This window comes from Sceloporus occidentalis, unplaced genomic scaffold, assembly GCF_023333645.1.
Source record: "Sceloporus occidentalis isolate IW3139 unplaced genomic scaffold, rSceOcc1.0.p SCAF_1, whole genome shotgun sequence".
NCBI lineage: Eukaryota > Metazoa > Chordata > Lepidosauria > Squamata > Phrynosomatidae > Sceloporus > Sceloporus occidentalis.
In genome coordinates this window covers 172,361,163-172,379,441 of record NW_028316981.1, presented here as the reverse complement: position 1 = coordinate 172,379,441, position 18,279 = coordinate 172,361,163, and the positions used below count along the sequence as shown (strand labels likewise).

General features: G+C 39.5%; 1 protein-coding gene across 5 annotated transcripts in view; it reads left to right on the top strand.

The window, feature by feature from the left end:
* The window catches only part of LRP1 (LDL receptor related protein 1), a 387,970-nt gene that overhangs the window by 102,068 nt on the left and 267,623 nt on the right, over positions 1–18,279 (top strand). For all 5 annotated transcript variants that reach the window (XM_089482386.1, XM_089482379.1, XM_089482373.1 and 2 more), the window contains one exon: positions 3,726–3,848. In XM_089482386.1, the coding sequence (XP_089338512.1) occupies positions 3,726–3,848 (123 nt within the window). The remainder of the gene's footprint in view (positions 1–3,725; positions 3,849–18,279) is intronic.

Here is an 18,279-nt window from a genome sequence, read left to right as displayed (position 1 = left end):
GTGAGTGGTTTGTATTCAGTACATACTAGAAGAAGAAAAATTTACAGCGCTTTATAAATAAAGGTTAATAATAATAATAAGAAAAAAATGAGCCTGGCAACTAGCATCCATGTTTCTGGTTGTAGTTCCTAGGAAGCAGATTAATTAATAGGTTGATTGCGTTTATATCCCCTTTTTTGTTGTTGCAAAGAGCAGAAGATGGTGCATGCCATTCTTTTCCTCTTATCTTCATAGCAGTGTAGTAGTTTACATTGAGAGGTGGTGATTGGCTTATGGTTACAGCTGGTGTTTTTTCCTTCTTCTGAGTTGGGATTTGAACCGGAGTCTCTCCAGTCATAGTCCATCACAATGGTCCCGTACAGACAGGCCAAAATAAAGCTGCTTCGGGTCACTTTGGAGGTATGCTGTTTCAATGACGCATGTGTCCTAAGAGTCCAGAAGCTGCACCAAAGCTGGGTTTAGCCCTTGGAATTGGATCATGGCTTTGGCACAGCTTCTGGACTCTTAGGATGCATGCATCATTGAAACAGCATACCTCCAAAGTGATCCAAAGCAGTTTTATTTTGGCCTGTCTGTATGGGGCCTATAATTGCAAGATAAACCCTGGTTTCTGATCTCTCCTCCTCTTGTGTAGGATCAGGCTGCTGCCATGTTATTCTCTTCTTCCCTTCTTTGTTCCTTTCTTAGATTGTTATCTGTCCTCTCTTTCAGGCCATTTTAATACTGTTAAAGTGTAAACTGTATTTCCCCTGTGAAATCACCCCCCTAAATTGGGACACAATATTATTAATTTTCTCCCTGAATTTTCCCACCCAAATTGGGACACAAAGTGCCTTACAACTTAAGAGAATAATAATAATAATTAATAATAATAATAATAATAATAATAATAATCGAGCATTAAAATAGAATTAAGCTAGTACAGTATTAAAACACAACATTCATTAAAAGAATAAAACACAATTAAAATATAGAAGTGCTTTTAAAAAGTACATATTACAAGTAAACATACTAAACTATTAAAACAATACATCTAAAACTATATGCAGACCCAGCACCACTCAACATTAAGAGACCAACCTCAACTGTTTGTAAAGACCTGGTAGCACAAAGATGTTTTAACTTCCCTCTGGAAAGACGGTAAGGATGGGGTCATCCGGGCCTCTCTGGGTAGGACACCTCAAAGTCTGGGAGCAGTCACCTAGAATGTCCTATTTCTTATTCCCACCAAACAAGCCTGAGAAGGTGGTGGGACAGAGAGGAGAGCCTCTCTAGATGATCTTAAAACTCCAGTGGGCTCATACAGGTAGGCACAGTCCTTCAAATAACTTGGACCCAAGCAGTATAAGGCTTACAGGTCAAAACTGGCACTTTGAACTGTGCCCTGAAACAAACTTGCTGCCAGTGGAGCCATTGCAACAGGGGAGTTGTATGCTGTGTGTAGCCAGCCCCACTTAACAAGCTGGCTGCAGCTCTTTAAGCCATCTGAAGTTTCTGAGCAGTTTTCAAAGCCAGCCCCACGTAGAGCGCATTACAGTAAATCCAAACGAGATGTAATCAAGTCATGTACCACTGTGGCTAATAATAAAATACAAAAATCAAAGGATTTTAATCACTTGCCTCTCCTTTTCCTGAGAACCTCTCAAGCTTCTTCTTGGTCCTAGTGAGAGCTTTCCTTCTCCTCATTGAAATAGTGAAAGGTTTCCTTGGGATCTGGGAGAGTAGGTGCTAAATCCCGTTTCTTGTCCACAGTATTCCCAGACCCCATCAGAGGGTAACTACTGCTAAACATATATATGTTAAAATAAGTGTTCTAATGTCACATATAATTTGGTCTTTAGCCTCTGCGTTTTTGTTGTTGATTTAAAAACTCCTTTTGTGTTTTAGCCTGTCAAGTCTTCTGAGGGGTGAAACAGATGTGCAAAACAAAACAGCTTCTAGATCAGTGGTTCCCAACCTGTGGGTTGGGACCCCATTGGAGGTCAAATGACCCTTTAGGCAACCATAGGGGTTGCCTAAGACCATCAGAAAATACATATTTGCATATAGCAATGAAAATAATTTTATGGCTGGGGGTCACCACAACATGAGGAACTATAATAAAGGGTTGCACCATTAGGAAGGGTGAAAACCACTGTTCTAGATGCTTTGAAGGTGTGTGTGGGGGGCTGTTATATGATGCACACCTGCTAAGTGGGTGGAAACCGAAATGAAGCCATGCTCCAGGGATAAAACCCGGAGCAAAAAGAAGCTGGGATACTCCATCATAGGCTGGAAAATGTGCATCTTCGCATCTGCTTATAAATAGCCTGGTGCCAGTGTAGGGCTGCAGCAAAGCAAAAATGTGAAAATGACAACTCCAATGGATGTAATCACACCATACATAAACCAGACAGTCCAATAGGGGGACATTATGGGGGAGGGCTCCATGATTGTTCTTTGCCAGTGTTTCACTGGGCACACCGATGCCCTGTACAGGTGGAGCATTGCTCGTGCAACTGTGTGGCCATTTAAAGGAGTGGCCATGCAATGGGATGGCATCTGGGCAGATGTGGGAGGTACTTGGAGATCAAAAGTGGTGTATTTGTGTGATGGTATGCATGCATGGTGGGGAGGCAACAGAAAAATTACCCAGTGGTGTTGCTTGATGCTGTGCTGTGTGGTCTGCCTGTGAGTATTCAGCCCACCTTGGGAGCAGGCCATGTGGACAGTGGGGTTTCGATCTGCTTTTTCCTGCCTGTCTGCTACGGCCCTGAATGTCTTAAAGAATATTCTGGTTGAATTAAGGAATTAAATAACAAACAAACAAACAAACAACAAATTTTAAAACACTCAATATTATTTTTGAAAGAGGAAGAAATGACAGCCTGCAGAGTTCCTTTGGAAAGGCCTAATAGGCCTGCCTTTCTATCAGTTTTTGCTCACTACTAAGACATTCCTTACTCAGTTTTTGTGCCCAGAAGTAGGTTACGATTCTGAAGAGACTTCTCAGATTTGTAACTACTATTTTCAACATTAGAGGGAGCTGGCTCTGTCCAAGTGCCCTGGATTCTCTGCCACCATGGACCACAGAGGTATCAAAGAATGGACATTTTTGAAGATGTTCATGATGAGAATGGAGGTTTCCTAAAGCTATGCTATTCCACAGCAGCTACATATCTAAACATGGGATAATTTTACCACCTTCTCTATGGTGGATAAGATTTTAACTGAACAAACATAGAACTGGATTTAAACATTTCTATAAGCTGTTTGGATCTAAATTGTACTTCTGTAGAGAGGGCTAGATTTGATGTTCATTCTATGATTTGTTTGCAGCTACCAATTAATTAGGTTTTGTTTGTTTTTTATCCAATGCGGATTTGCTACATTTTCTTATTAAAAACCTTTTCCCTTAGTGTTCGTGTTTTGTTTGTGCCTTTATTGCCTAGTGTATAAATACAGTTTGAAAAATGCTGCAGGGTCCCAAGAGTTAAATTACTCAAGTTAAATGGTCTTTAGAATTTGCTTGGCACCCTGGTTTTTGGCTCCTGCTTTGCTCTAATTAATACCTTGCATATTAATCCTACTCTTTCCTGAAGTGTTGTGAATATAGATGAGTGCTGGGTCAGAGCCAGAGTAATTTTGCTTTTAAAGTAGCTAGCCTTTGAGATTTTATTTCCAATGATATGTCTTACCGAAGAAGCTAACCCTTATTTTTCCTTTTCCCCCCTTTCTTTTTCTAGCACCGAAGACATGTAGCCCGAAACAGTTTGCATGTAAAGATCAGATCACATGCATATCCAAGGGCTGGAGATGCGATGGAGAGAAGGATTGTCCAGATGGTTCTGATGAATCGCCAGATATATGTATGTATCCCCTTCCTTCTCTTAGTAATTGGTTTCCATATGCTGTCTAGCAGTATAGTGACATAGGCTTTTCTGTCCATTTTCTTTTGTGCGTTCCATACATTTCATTTTCTCTCTGTTCCGGAACCCCGCATAAAAGAAATAGCCTGTATGCTCGAGCCCCATTACAAGCACATGCACCATTGTTTCTTCTGGCGCACTGCGCCACTTGTTCCATATGACACGGGCGCACTGTATCCTTACAATAATTCTGTGTGGTAGATGAGATAGTGACTGGCCCAGGATCACACATTCAGCTTCAGGGCTGAGTGTAGATTTGAACTTGTGTCTTTCTAGTCCTAGTTCAGTTCCCTAAGCAGAACTACACCACACTGACTCTCACCCTCTGGAAGATACCATTCACTGCTCATGATCCCATGCAAATTCTGTGAGATACTTTGAAGTAACATTTACAGCATTTTTGCATATGTTCATAAAAAGTTAGCATGTATCTGCATTTGTCTGCTACCTACCCACACTTCTGCTCTGGTTGTTTGGCTCCTTACAGTGAACTTCTGAGATTTTTAAATCTCAAATTAAATATAGAAACCACTACCCTGCACATGGAAATTAACATATCAGGGAGAAAGGATCTAGTTTACCCTCTCTCTTTCCATCTGCAAGAGGCTTGGCTACAGAGAAGCATTTTTCCCTGAACTAGTTCTTCATTTCCTTTAAAAATTAAACCTTTCTCCCAGGTTTTTTAAAAATAATATTTGATTAATATTATCATGTGGCAGGTGAGTGACAAATGATTTGTTACAGAATCTGAATATACTGCTTAAGGTAATGTACTTTCTATTACTAATAAATTAATATGAAGGAAAAACTGACTGTTAAGAGAGGTGTAGTCATGATTAGTCATCAGCCTCACACCTACACTTATCAGTTTTACATAAAGCATAGATTCTTATCAGTCATCATATTGTTGCTCATGCCTTTACTCTTATTAGGTTGACTTTTCCTCCATTGTCATCTTGTCTCCTGGTAGAATTATTTGAAATCTCCCAGAAAAATGTCAGAAATATGTTTGTGTGGATGTTCAGATCCTTTTTACCTCCCAGAAAAGCCTTAGTTCCAGCCTTCAACCCACTTATCCCCAAAAGCTACTATTATAATCAGTAGGAGAGCTTCAAGATCAGGAGGGTATAGGTTATTCGCTGCTCCACAGAAAGAAATGCGTGGAGTGTAATGGAAATGGCGAAAATGAAAAGTCATGGTTTTTGTGAGTGGGAAGAAGCTTGTCGTAGGTCAGATTGGACCTATGTATTTATTCTGTAATTTGGGTATTTTGGGCTTTGCCTTCAAGTGTGTAACTTTACTTGTTCTGTTGGAGTATGCACAGATCATAGCTTTTGAGAGCCATGAAGGAATGTTGTAGAGCTGTCATTTCCCATGGCACACAAATTCAATTATAAACTTTGTGGGTTTTTAGCAAACTGGCTTTGAGTTTTGTAGTCTTTTTAAATGGAAACTTGGGAAAGCTGAAAGAGGTTCCCAGAATCAAGAGCAGATTAGAGCTTGGAAAAATTACTTTTTGGACTACATCTTCTAGAATTCTCCAGCATACTGGCTGAGGACTCCTGGGAGTTGCAGTCCAAAAAAGTAAACTGTTTAAAGCACTGCAAGTACCCAGCTGATACCTAGAGCATTATATGTGTGATTCAGGTTTTAGTCTATGGCAGAAAGTATTTGTGACCTAGATATAAATCCCATCTTAACCGCATAAGTAGCTTTAACATTCAGAAAATGGAGTATTATTGTTTATACAATGGAGCAACATTTTTTGCATACCGTACATTGAATAAGAATGTGCTTAGTCTTTATAATTCTAGCAACATTAAATTACCCATAAAACCATGGTCCTTCTCTACATTTGTTCTGTATTTACTATACTCATGTGACATTAATTACAGTGGAAATGTGATGAATTAACTGGGATTTAATACTATTTGGAGATTCTTTCACTATGGAAGGGTTTCAAAACTGGTCTCATACATAGTTTAATTTTTTTGCTAAGGTTGTTGTTATAATAACAAAAAGATTTCAAAAGATGTGATAAGTAGTGATGTTGCTTACTATAATATTAGGTATTTGAAGTAATAAGTCACAGCCAGTGAAGCCATTCCACCAATGTAAAAGGGGGGGGGGGGGACTTATGGCTGTCCAGATGTTGTCAGACTGCCATTCATTGAAGATTTTCACACGGCATCGTTATATCGTTCCTTTATCGTCCCAAAGTATAGTGAAATCGTCATAACAGAGCTGACCTGCTCTGATTAAAGAGATTTATCCATCTCTGTAGCAGTGGTTTCTTCATAGATTAAAGCTCTTCCCCCCTTCTGTCCCCCATTTGAATCAACAAAGAGCAACCTACAAAATGAATATGGCTTTTTTGAAGGGAACCATCAATCAGGAACTGTCTAGAACTTGAAAGTTTACTACTTGGAGTCCAGGAGTTGTGATTCTTGGCTAGAACTTGCTGGAGTCAAATCACTCACAAACACCCTTCCTTAACAACTCCTTCCAGAAACATTTTAATGAACAGACTCTAGAGGTACAGCAAGGGAGCCATCTGTGTAGAGTAGGCTTGGCATTGAATTTCAGAGTCAAGCCTCAGGGCAGAAACTGATAAAGACTCCCAACCCAATGAAGTTTTGGAGTCAGGGCCTCTGTTGTTGTGTGCCTTCAAGTTGTTTTGACTTATGTCAACCCTAAGGTGAACTTATCATGGGGCTTTTTTCCAAGATTTGTTCAGAGGGTGTTTGGCTGAGAGAATGTGACTTGCCCAAGGTCACCCTGTGGGTTTCCATTACAGAGCAGGGATTAGAACCTTTGTCTCCCGAGTCATAGTTCAATACGCAAACCACTACACCGCACCAGCTATCTCATGGCTTCCATACCTTGTATGAATTGGCTTCTCTGCTTGTCCTTTGCTTACTTGCATACTTTTGCTCACTTCTATTCAAGCCCCTTCAGTCCTTCCCAAACATTCCTGAGTGTGTGGAGAAGAAAACTCAGACCTTGGCCAGACTATATGTAAGGTAGCTCTTTTATATTCCATGCATCAAAGGAACTGCCTTATACTGAGTCATCCATTTAGCTTACCATTTCCAGTTCTATAATATCTTAAGACGGATATCTTTCCCAGCTGTTAGCTTGCAATCCTTAATGGGAGATGTCAATAATAGAAGCAGAGGAAGTGTATCTATGCAACCCTGTCATTTTGCTATCCCCACCCCCAAACCAATTAACAAGTTTACCCAATCTGATGTCCTCCACATGTGTTGAACTGCAGTTTCCACCAGCCATTCTGGCTGTGGATGATGGGAGTGAATGCAAATGTAAAAATAAATCAAGGTGGCCTTCAGGTGCCAAAATTCATCCCTACAAGTATTCTTTATATAGTCAACACATCATGGAAAGACACATTAGTCCTTTTTACTTACATTCTTATATTTTCTTTTGATAGTCTTAACAATTTTTAGGGCAGGATTTGATGGCCATATTGCCTGGCATTACTTGCCTTTGTGAGAACACTGTGCAGGAAGTTTCTGAAAAATTAGGAGATTTGCAAAGATGTTGTAAGATACAGACAAGTTAAATTAGAAGATTAGTTTTCACCAGAATCATAGAATAGTTATTAAAAAACTACAACATTAATAATTCACCTAGAACACATATTGCAGACTGGAGGAGAGACATAATCTGCTAGAACTTTTACAAAACTCATTTCTTCTGTGGGAAAAATGTACCTTTTAATCTTAAATTTAAATCATTTATGGCAATCATATACTGTTATCTGAATATTTTTACAAGTATTCAAAAATCACATGATGCATGAAATTAATGATTTTGCTAGTAATGTTGAGCAGCACTTTAAGGCAAACAATGAAAAACACTTTTTTCTTGTATGCCTTTAAATAATTTAAGTCTATCACAGGGTTTTCTTGGTGAGATTTGTTCAGAGGGCGTTTGCCATTGCTTTCCTTTGAGCGCAGAGATCACCTGATGGGTCCTGCAAACAGACAATTAGACCACATTAGCTCTCAGTCTCTGATGTACTTAAACTTGCTTAATAAATGTTCTCAAGGCACCAGCTCCTGTTTGATCTTGGAAGCTAATCAGGGTCCACCTTGGCTAGTATTTGGATGAGAGACCATCAACAAATGCAAGGTGCTGTAGGCTGTCTTCCAGAGGAAGAAACTAGTAAAACCACTTCTGAGTATTCCTTGCCTAAGAAAACCTTGTGAAATTCATAGGGCTGCAGTAAATTGACAGACTACTTGAAGGCACATACACAAGTGAATGAAAGATTTGCTAAAGGAAAATAAGGAGACTACAGAGAAGTTGAATGACTTCTTTGTGTTTTCTTCAGTGTGTATGGTAGATATTTATGCCTGACATTTTCAACACGAGAGTTAGAGGAGCTTAAGCAAATATTTAAGACATGAGATTATGTTCCAAGCCTTATTGATACGTTAAAAATTAACAGATCACTAGGTCTGGATGGCATCCATCCAAAAATTGTTAAAGAACACACAAATGAAACTGCTGATCTGACCTAGAAGAGGAAGAAGCAACTTGTCTCTTGGATTAACCTCCACATCAAAGGATTGGAAAATAGCCATTATTAACACCATTTTTAGAAAAAGTGGTCCATGGAATATTTAGAGAATCACAGGCCAGTTTGCCTGTGCATGACTCATAATGTTAGTTTCAGGTAAGTTGGTGGAAATCACAATTAAAGATAATCATGAACAGCAGCATCATCTACTGGACATAATTTACTCCCCCACTGCCATCCCCTTGTATCTTTTTAGACTGTAAGCCTGAGGGCAGAGAACGATCAAATTAACAATTGTAAACTTCTCATGTAAAGCACTGGTGGCACTATATAAATAAATGATGATAATTATAAAAAATTACAAGCTTATTGAAGAATTCCATGTTAGAAACCTGTATTGTTTCTTCCCTTGGAGTACTACATACAGTTCTGGTTGCTATATTTAACAGTATTGTAGAGGATATTGCTGTAAAAATGTGAAAAAGGCGATTAAAATGTCCTGGAGGCCACAGTAATAGCACTATTAAGGAGTCTTGTAATATTTGAGGCTTACATTTAGCAATTCAAACAAAGGCAGAGGGCATGATGCAGAGTAGGGTAGTTCCTAAGGCCATTTTTGTGGGCACCCTGGGGTTACTTTATTTTATTTTTTTGTCTTTGTATAGAGGTAAAAATTATGGACAGTGTGGAGACAGTGGATAAGGAAACATTTTCCTCTGTCTCATAATAAAAAAATTCAGGTTCATCCATTGGTGCTGAGCAGGGAGAGATAAAAGGAAGTACTTCCTCACACCATTCCAAATGGTGGAATTTGCTCCCACAGGATGTACTTAGCTATTGATTTAGATAGCTTTAAAAAGAGATTAGTCACATTCATAGAGGATAAGGCTATCTGGCTGCTAGTCAGTGATGGCTTTCTCCAATAACACATTATGATGCTGGATACCAGTGTTGAGCCAGCGTGGCATAGTGGTTTGAGTGTTGGACTGTGACTCTGGAGACCAGGGTTCGATTCCCACCTTGGCCATGGAAACCCACTGGATGACTTTGAGCAAGTCACAGTCCTTTAGCCTCAGGGGAAGACAATTGCAAACTTCCTCTGAACAAATCTTGCTAAGAAAACCCCATGATGGGTTTTCCTTAGGGTTGTCATACGTTGGAAACGACTTAAAGGCACACAACAAAGAACATAACTAGTGGTGAGAGAAAGACAGCAAAGCGGCTTGTTGCCTCCTTGACCTGCTTCTGGGCATCCCAGAGGCATTTTGCTGGCCACTGTAGGAAACAGGGTGCTGGCTGTCACAGCTCTTCGACTGATCCAATAAGATCCTTTTTACATTTATATTCTAAGTTATGTTTAAGGAGAAGCATCCCTGAAGAAATAGGAGCAAAGCCATTTCTCCTGTTTTGCCCTGGAGCAGTTAATTCCTGATTGTGATAAGAAAGGAGAGTGTCTTTTTCTGGGCTTGGTGACAGATTTCTCCAGAGCATCCTTTCAGTGCTAGATACCTAGCAGAGGCCAGCAGTTAAGTGGTTTTTGTGCATGTATGGCTCTACTTTTGGTTATCTGTGCTTATGAAGACGTAGAGGCTGTTGTTTGTCAAGACAATGACGAAGTCCAACAGATCTCAGTTTAACCACTAAACTGAAGAACTAAAGCACCAGTACAGATCCAAGTGCAGGCAGTGACCTTAAAGTCTTCTGTTTACATGTGAGAGTCTTCTGTTTACATGTGAGAGTTAATGTGGGGATGCTGCGGGAGATCATAGCAGCTTCTGCTGTGATTAGGGAAGGAAATATAGTTTATAATTTTTCTAGTCAGAAATTTAGCAGGTATTATTTAAGTTTCCACTTGAACATGTTATGCCAGTCACTTGAGTAGACTACTTGCCCAAGCAGTTATTGACTAGAGGGTAAGATGGCTACAATAATGACTATACTTTATCAGGCATTGTAAACTTTGGCAAAACCAGAATTCAGTTTATGCTCTTGATATACTACATGTTTTGTTTGTTTCCTTAATTTGACAGGTGGGGAAAATGAGATTTTAGTATTTATAATAAATCCATATTATTCTCAAATATTGAGTTCATTCCAGAGATGAGGCTTGAACTAGATATTTCCACCTAATGCTCTTAGCAACTGTGGTTTACCATCTCAGAAATCATTTTGATTTATTATCACAACAATATTTTGATTTTCGGGAGGGGGGTTATTTAAGTTTTAAACATCACAAAAATCATTTCATCTGTAAGGAATCCCAGGGTAGTATTCTTTTTAATGACAAAACTTAAAATTACAAGAACAGATATAAAACCTATGTGACCAGCAAAATTAACATTCTGATCAATATGATTTCAGTTTAGACTTAGCTTAAAATTGAATCCGGGAAAACAGAAATGTTATTGCTATTGTTTTTAAAATGGCATTGAAAATGAGGCAAAATGGGCACCATTCCTCCTTTAGGAATGCATTCTAGTTTAAGGAAGCCATCACATATAAGGCCCTCTCTTTACTAAATGCATAATGGATTTCATACCCTAAACAACAGTTGGATTTTTGCCCATTGGCTTTTGGTTAATCTCCTTTTTGCCCAACACTACTTTAGATCTGTAGTGTTCTAGATTAGGAGTGGACAGATGTCAGACATGTCATATCTACTGTGTCCTTTATATAGATTCCAATACTTATGAATCCATGAATAAGAGTCATTCAAATAGAATTAAAGAATAGGGTTGTTAGAATCCAAGGACGGAAGGCACTTTCTGAGGACAGGAATTTGTTTTTCAATATTAGAGCCGAACTGATGTCACCACTTTTTGACACAAAAATCCACTTGTCATCCCTTCCTGCAGTCTTTATTCATTTCAGTAGCCTAACTTAGAGGGAAGAAAGGTAATGTTGTGGTTTCTATTGTTAGACCATTGAGAGTTGTTAAGCCTCGCTACTGCAAATCTTACAGAGATCTGCTAGGAGGTCCCAACGTTTGCTTGCCTTCCACAGCTCTGCATATGTCTTTTCAGCCAAGGGTGGATTATGGCCTTTCCTCAGTCATGAAAATAATTATGGTTTATTTTAAAAAGACAACTTTTCAATACCTCCTACCCCCTTGGTATCTTTGTTTGGAATGATAAATGGAAAGTTTGGAATTGTAGACTTTCAGGTTTACTGATATACCTAATTCTCAACAAGAAAGACCAGTCTTGCAAAAGGTATTGGTCAAACTCTGGAAGGTATTGGTCATGACCCTATTGGTCATACTTAAGCAATGGTCAGTTAGTTTCTTAGGTTTGGGGTTTCTTTTCTTTTTGTGTTTTGGTGGTTAAAGTAACTACTATATGGTTTATGGCCTGTGCACATCGCCTTATAATCTCTGCAGAGGTAGAATGAATTTTGTGAGGATTCAGACTTGATAGCTATCATAGCACTTTTCATAATACATCTTAGCCTGTTCATTGGGGAAACACAGTTACCAATGTCCTGGAAAGCTGGATCTGAGAACACCTGCCCGCCAAGGTTGACAGCAATGGGCTAGAGAGACCTTTTGTTATGATTTCAGGGATTTTCAGAAGTCATGTTAGGAATTCCTTTAACCCCCAAAACAGACTTGTAGTTTACCTTCAAGATGTTTCTGACCATCTCATGAGTTTTCTTGGCAAGATTTGTTCAAAAGAGGTTTGCCATTGCCTTCCCTAGAGGCTGAGAACATGTGATTTCCCAAGGTTACCCAGTGGGTTTCATGGCTGAGCAGGGAAATGAACCCTGGTCTACAGAGTCACAGTCCAGCACTCAAACCACTACAACACATTGGCTCTCAGAGTAAAACAGAGTAGAAGTGCTTTGAAAATAACAAACAGGCCATGTTCTTATCTACTGCCAAATTACAGATGCACAATGTAAGATAAATAATTATTAAAAATTGTCCACATGTGTGGTACTTCTTTCACATGATAAAAATGACATTTCCAAATCATATCCCCATTTATTGTCCCTTACAAATTTTACATGTGCAGAAGACTGATGTACAGAAGCTGGGGTTTAGGGAATGGTGGTGGTGGGGAGCCTCTTGGCATAACTAAAAATCATCAGCAGAATTAATCTTGTTTCCTAATGCTGGGGCTCTTAAGGGATTCACTGAGGATGCTTGCAAGAACAAATCCTCTAGCCCTGGTCTTCATAATGCTGTCTTCTCCTCTTGCCAGGAAGATAAGAAGGCGTCGTCAGGTCCGGTGCCGTAATGGCGTGAGAAAGGGACGGCTAACAGACCTAGAAGATAGCAGGCTTCTCAATCTCATGCTTGTGCTGACAGGAAAGATCTGCCTCAGACAGGATCCAGAGATAAAGAAAAGGGGTGGGAGGGATTTGGGGGGTGTCACTGTTCATATCCACATAGGTTAGGTTGATGGAGTCAAACTGACAAGCATTTGTATGCAAACCGCAGGAAATCCCAGTGCTACTTTGTGGCGTGGAGCCTGTGGTTGGAGGAAACTTAACAATGCTAACTTAAACGTCTTCTGGATTGTTCCCTCTGACTTTCAAAAGCATAAACTGATTCAAGTGAGGCATTAATTCTTAATCAGGTTATGGCTTGCTGGATAACATGTGTGATGACCCCTGTAGTAATGAAGCCACAGTCTTATCTATAATTCTAGCGAAAGCTTGACAGGTATTTGGCTTGCAAGTGAGCCTAACCATATGGGCATAGACTGACATCTAGCAACAATGTGGGCATTTCTCTAGTTCCTCAGCAGCACCTTAGCACCAGCCATCCCAACATGCCACCTCAAAAGCGAGAGAAAGAGGGAGAACTGAAGGAAGTTCTGCAAAGAAATCAGCTCCATCCAGCCCCTCTTTTCTTTGAAATGTTCTGTAGATACTATGGGCCTCTAAAATGAGAGGAAATTAAGTCTGAACTGTCTGTAGAGGTCAAGATGACTAAACTGAGGTTGTCATACTTTGGACATATTCTGAGATGATATTATACATTGGAAAAGATGCTTGGTAAAGTGGAAGGCAGTAGGAAAAGTAGGAGACTGCACTACAGGTGGATTGATTCAATCAAGGAAGCCATGGTCCTCAGTTTGCAAGTCCTGTGCAGGGCAATTGATGACCAGGGATCTTGGAAGTCTCTCATTCATGGACTTGTCATGGGTAGAGGTTGACTTGATAGCAAACAAAACAACAATACCAAATGCATCTGAAGAAGTAGACTTTAGTCTACAAAAGCTCATGCAGCCAATTTCTTTATTTCAGTTAGTCTCAAAGTTGCTACAAGATCTCTCTACAACTGATCTTGCAGACTAACACGGCTATATCTTCAAAAATAACAATAGCATGTTTTCCCCCCTTTCCCCTCTCAATTGCTTTTCATTTTGTGTGGCATCTTTTATATTGTAATTGTCTTGTTTATTAATGACCTTGTGTACACTTTTTAAAAATGGGGCCTTTTTTGGCTAAAGGGTGGAATATAAATGCTCTAAATAATTCACACAAATAAATAGTGAATAAGTAAATGTTTTTAGGTGACATAGGCCTCCCTTTTGCCATCCCTTATGGCTTGTGATGGGCAGATTATCTCTACTCACTGTCAGTTGTGTCTTAATTGACATTACATTACATCCTGTTGAAGCATCAGTATGTGCCCAAACTGTACAAACACATTCTTTTTTAATGTGTTTTTCCAAAAATGTGTAAGCACAAAAAAGCAGCTTTAGTGAAAAAACACAGCTGTGTTCCAATCCTTGTATTAGTTGAGGAAATGTGAAGCAAGTTGGTTTACATAAAAATGTGGACCAAACAAAACTCTCAAGCGTCCCTAGCTGTTGCTTAGCTTGCCTAAAAACAAAACTGAATTATTATTCCGAGCCAGCAGTGGACTTGCTAGAAATAGCATGGTGTTCTGAGTAAAGAAGTGGCAGAAGGGCTGCGTAATTGCAGTAACAGAATGTGGAGCTGAGTTTGACCATCTCTGCATATTATATGGCAAAAGGCTCAGAATCTGCATGGAGGGTGGATAAGGCATCCAAGATGCCTTGTGGCCCACACACTGGACTGTTCTGGGCCACACTAGCCAGTGATAAGGAGTCAGTTTGCCATAATTTTGAGTACCTACATCTAAGGTGTAGCTACAGAATAGTTTGACATTCCCTAGAGATCCAGTTCTGAGTTGATGGATCAACAGCATGAACTCCATCCATCAGTTTGTTCTCAGATACTAAGACAGACTCTGTAGCCCAGATACTAACACTAACAGAGACTTTGGCAAAGTCCTTCCTTCATTATTCATTTAGCTTCAAGACCCAAGAAGATATTTGTTCAACCCTGTCTTCCTAGTGGGGTGATCATAGAATCGTAGAGTTGGAAGAGACCACAAGGGCCATCCAGTCCAACCCCCTGCCATGTAGGAAATCTCAATCAAAGTATCCCCGACAGACGGCCATCCAGCCTCTGTTTAAAGACCTCTAAGGAAGGAAACTCCACTACACTCCAAGGGAATGTGTCCCACTGTTGAACAGCCTTTACTGTCAAGAAGTTCCTCCTAATGTTGAAGTGGAATCTCTTTCCCTGTAGCTTGCATCCATTGTTCCGGGTCCTGTTCTCCGGAGCAGCAGAAAACAAGCTTGCTCCCTCCTCAATATGACATTCCTTCAGATATTTAAACAGGGATATCGTGTCACTTCTTAACCTTCTTTTCTCCAGGCTAAACATCCCCAGCTCCCTCAGTTGTTCTTCATTGGGCATGGTTTCCAGACCCTTCACCATTTTAGTCACCCTCCTTTGGACACGCTCCAGCTTCTCAGTGTCCTTTTTGAATTGTGGTGCCCAGAACTGGACACAATATTCCAGGTGGGGCCTGACCAGAACAGAATAAAGTGGCACTATTACTTCTCTTGATCTAGACCCTATACTTTTATTGATGCAGCCTAAAATCGCATTGGCCTTTTTAGCTGCCGCATCACACTGTTGACTCATGTTCAACTTGTGGTCTACTTGGACTCCTAGATCCCTTTCACATGTAGTTTCATTCAGCCAGGTGTCCCCCATCCTATATCTGTGCATTTTATTTTTCCACCCTAAATGCAGTACCTTACATTTCTCTGTGTTGAATTTCATTTTGTTAGCTTTGGCCCAGTTTTCTAGTGTATTCAGATCATTTTGAATTTTGATCCTGCCCTCTGGAGTATTATCAATTCCTCCTAATTTGGTGTCATCTGCAAATTTGATAAGTATGCCCCCAATTCTTTCATCCAAGTCATTGATAAAGATGTTGAACAGTTCTGGGCCCAGGACAGAGCCCTGTGGGACCCCACTGGTCACTTCTCTCCAGGATGAAAAGGAGCCATTGTTGAGCACCCTTTGGGTTCGGCCAGTCAACCAATTACAAATCCATGGGACAGTTGTGCCTACTTGAGGGATCATCCCTAATGCATCTCCCTTATGTCCACCTCTGGATTTCAGAATGGAAGAAGAGCAGCTCAGATGTTCACTCAGCCCAGAGTGAGGTTCAGAAGTGCTTGGCTCACTGCTGTGGTCTGGTAGGATTGACAGTAGTGTAATATGTTCTCAATCCAATGAACCCCACAGCTGAAAAGTAAGGAAGAAATAAAAGAACACCGGAACAGTCACAGAAGCAAGAGATTGCACAGTAGTAACTTTTTGGTGGGGATTACTAACACTTAATGGTAAAGATTTATAAAATAATGCATGGTTTGAAGAAAGTGTTTGGAGAGAACTGTTTCTTCTCTGCTCAGTTCAAGAACTCTTAAGTAACCCACTGAAGCTGATAGGCAGTATATTCAGGACAGATAAAAGAAAATATTTCTGAACACAACATATTTAACATACGGAATTAACTAGCACAAGATGTGGTGATGTCCTCTCTCTGAGATGGAGAAATGCACAGACTAGAGATCAATAGAATGCCTTGTGTCTTTTTTTAGAAAATATATATCTCGTAAATTGAAGATGTGTTGCTGCTGCAGCTGCTGCTGATCATAGTTGTATGGGGATTCCCTGATAGGAATATTTTCTCTCTTGCACCCTCAATTCTGCCCAGTTTTTTCTATTCTGCACTTTTCTGCCAGTAATGATAAAATCCTCTGACAGTAACAATTTGCTGATTAAAGAATGTGTTGCAGCTGTGTCTACATCTTGGGGAATTTTTTTACAAAAATTATTACTCTATAAATTGCTTTCTAGACAGCATGACCAGTGTTATCCCATTTGGCTTTACAGTCGGCCTTCCTTATTTGCGGCTTTGACATTTGTGGATTTGATTATTCACAGATATTTAATAATAGAACCTCTAGGTCTTCCAGACCTCTGTGGTCAACATCCACCAGAAGTTGTGCTGAAAGACCTAGAAATTCCTAGAGAGAATAAATTCTGTAGGCATTTGTCGGTCTTCCAGTGAAAGTCTATGATCATCTTTTGTCAGATGTTGACCATAGAGTTGCGCAGGAAGACCAAGAGATTCTTAGAAAGGTGTTCTGTTAGGTAAAAAAAGTGGCTTTTGATTTGCAGTATTTCCACTTTTACAGGGGCCCTGTGAATGTGAAGAACCCATGGTATATTATGTTGCAGGTGGCAAAGAAAGGGAGATGTTTGAGGTTGTTGTCAAAAAAATGTAACCTTCCCATGTCCTGGTTCTGCAAATACAGGATTTAACATTTCTGTACCTAACTACAGTATTTATTTCCATACTTACTTACTTCATTTAGTGAAGTAATTAAACTTTAAGTCAGGATCTTAATATATAAAACCCATGTGCAGTACAATCTCTGACTTAGGTAACTAAAACAGTTTGAACATCTATTTACAATTCAGCTCGGTCCAAAGTACTGTACACTTTTTATCTTGTTTACATGTTTAGCTTTAAACTATTTAATTTTTTAAAAATTATTAAGAAATTTAATAGGTTTTAAGGATGTTTTAATTATTTTTATTATTTTAACTTGTTTCCATTTGTTCAAACTGTTTAAACTGATACTATTGTAAAATATTAATTATACAAAATCTCCATCCAAATACACTTCCTGCTCCTTTATCTTGGATTTCAGCATATTTCCCCATATCTTCAGAGATCAGATAGGACCTTTTATTGCAGCATGCTTGGTCCTGCCAAGGGACAAAAAGAAAGAGTAAGAGGTGTTAAGCAAGCTATTACAAGTTTTCTAGCACACAGAAATGACAAATACGGTAGTCAAAATTGTATAACCTGCACACTGAGATTTTGTTTTTGTTTTAAAACAATGTCTGTCTTGTTTTTTGGCTGGCACCAAAGATCAGTCATTAAATTGCTGCAGCTTGATGGTTATAACTAGCAGTTAAAGTTTGGAAACTGGTTTAATGCATGAATCCCTTCTTCCAGTTTTTTTGTGCTTCTGCCAACTTGGTCGCAAGAATATAACCTCTGTATTTTTGTATGTACTGTGATCAGCACCTTCATTTTAAGGATGCCCTGAGAGTTCATGAGGCATGACTGAGTTTAGCCTCAATAAGATTAAGAATGGGAAGGGCAGCTATGAAAGAGCTAGATAGTATCTTAAAGTGTAAAGATATACAGCTGAACATTAAAATGAGGATTGTCCAAGGCATTGTATTTCTCAGCACCATGTACAGGTGTGGGAGCTGGACAATAAAGAAAACAGATTGGAAAAAAATCCACTCATTTGAGATGTGGTGCTGAATGCTGAGGACACTGTGGATGGTCAAAGGACAAACAAATGGCTCCTAGAACAAATCAAGCCTGATCTCTCCTTGGAAGCCAAGATAATTTAATTGAGGCTGTCATACTTCGGCCACATAATTAGAAATCACGACTCA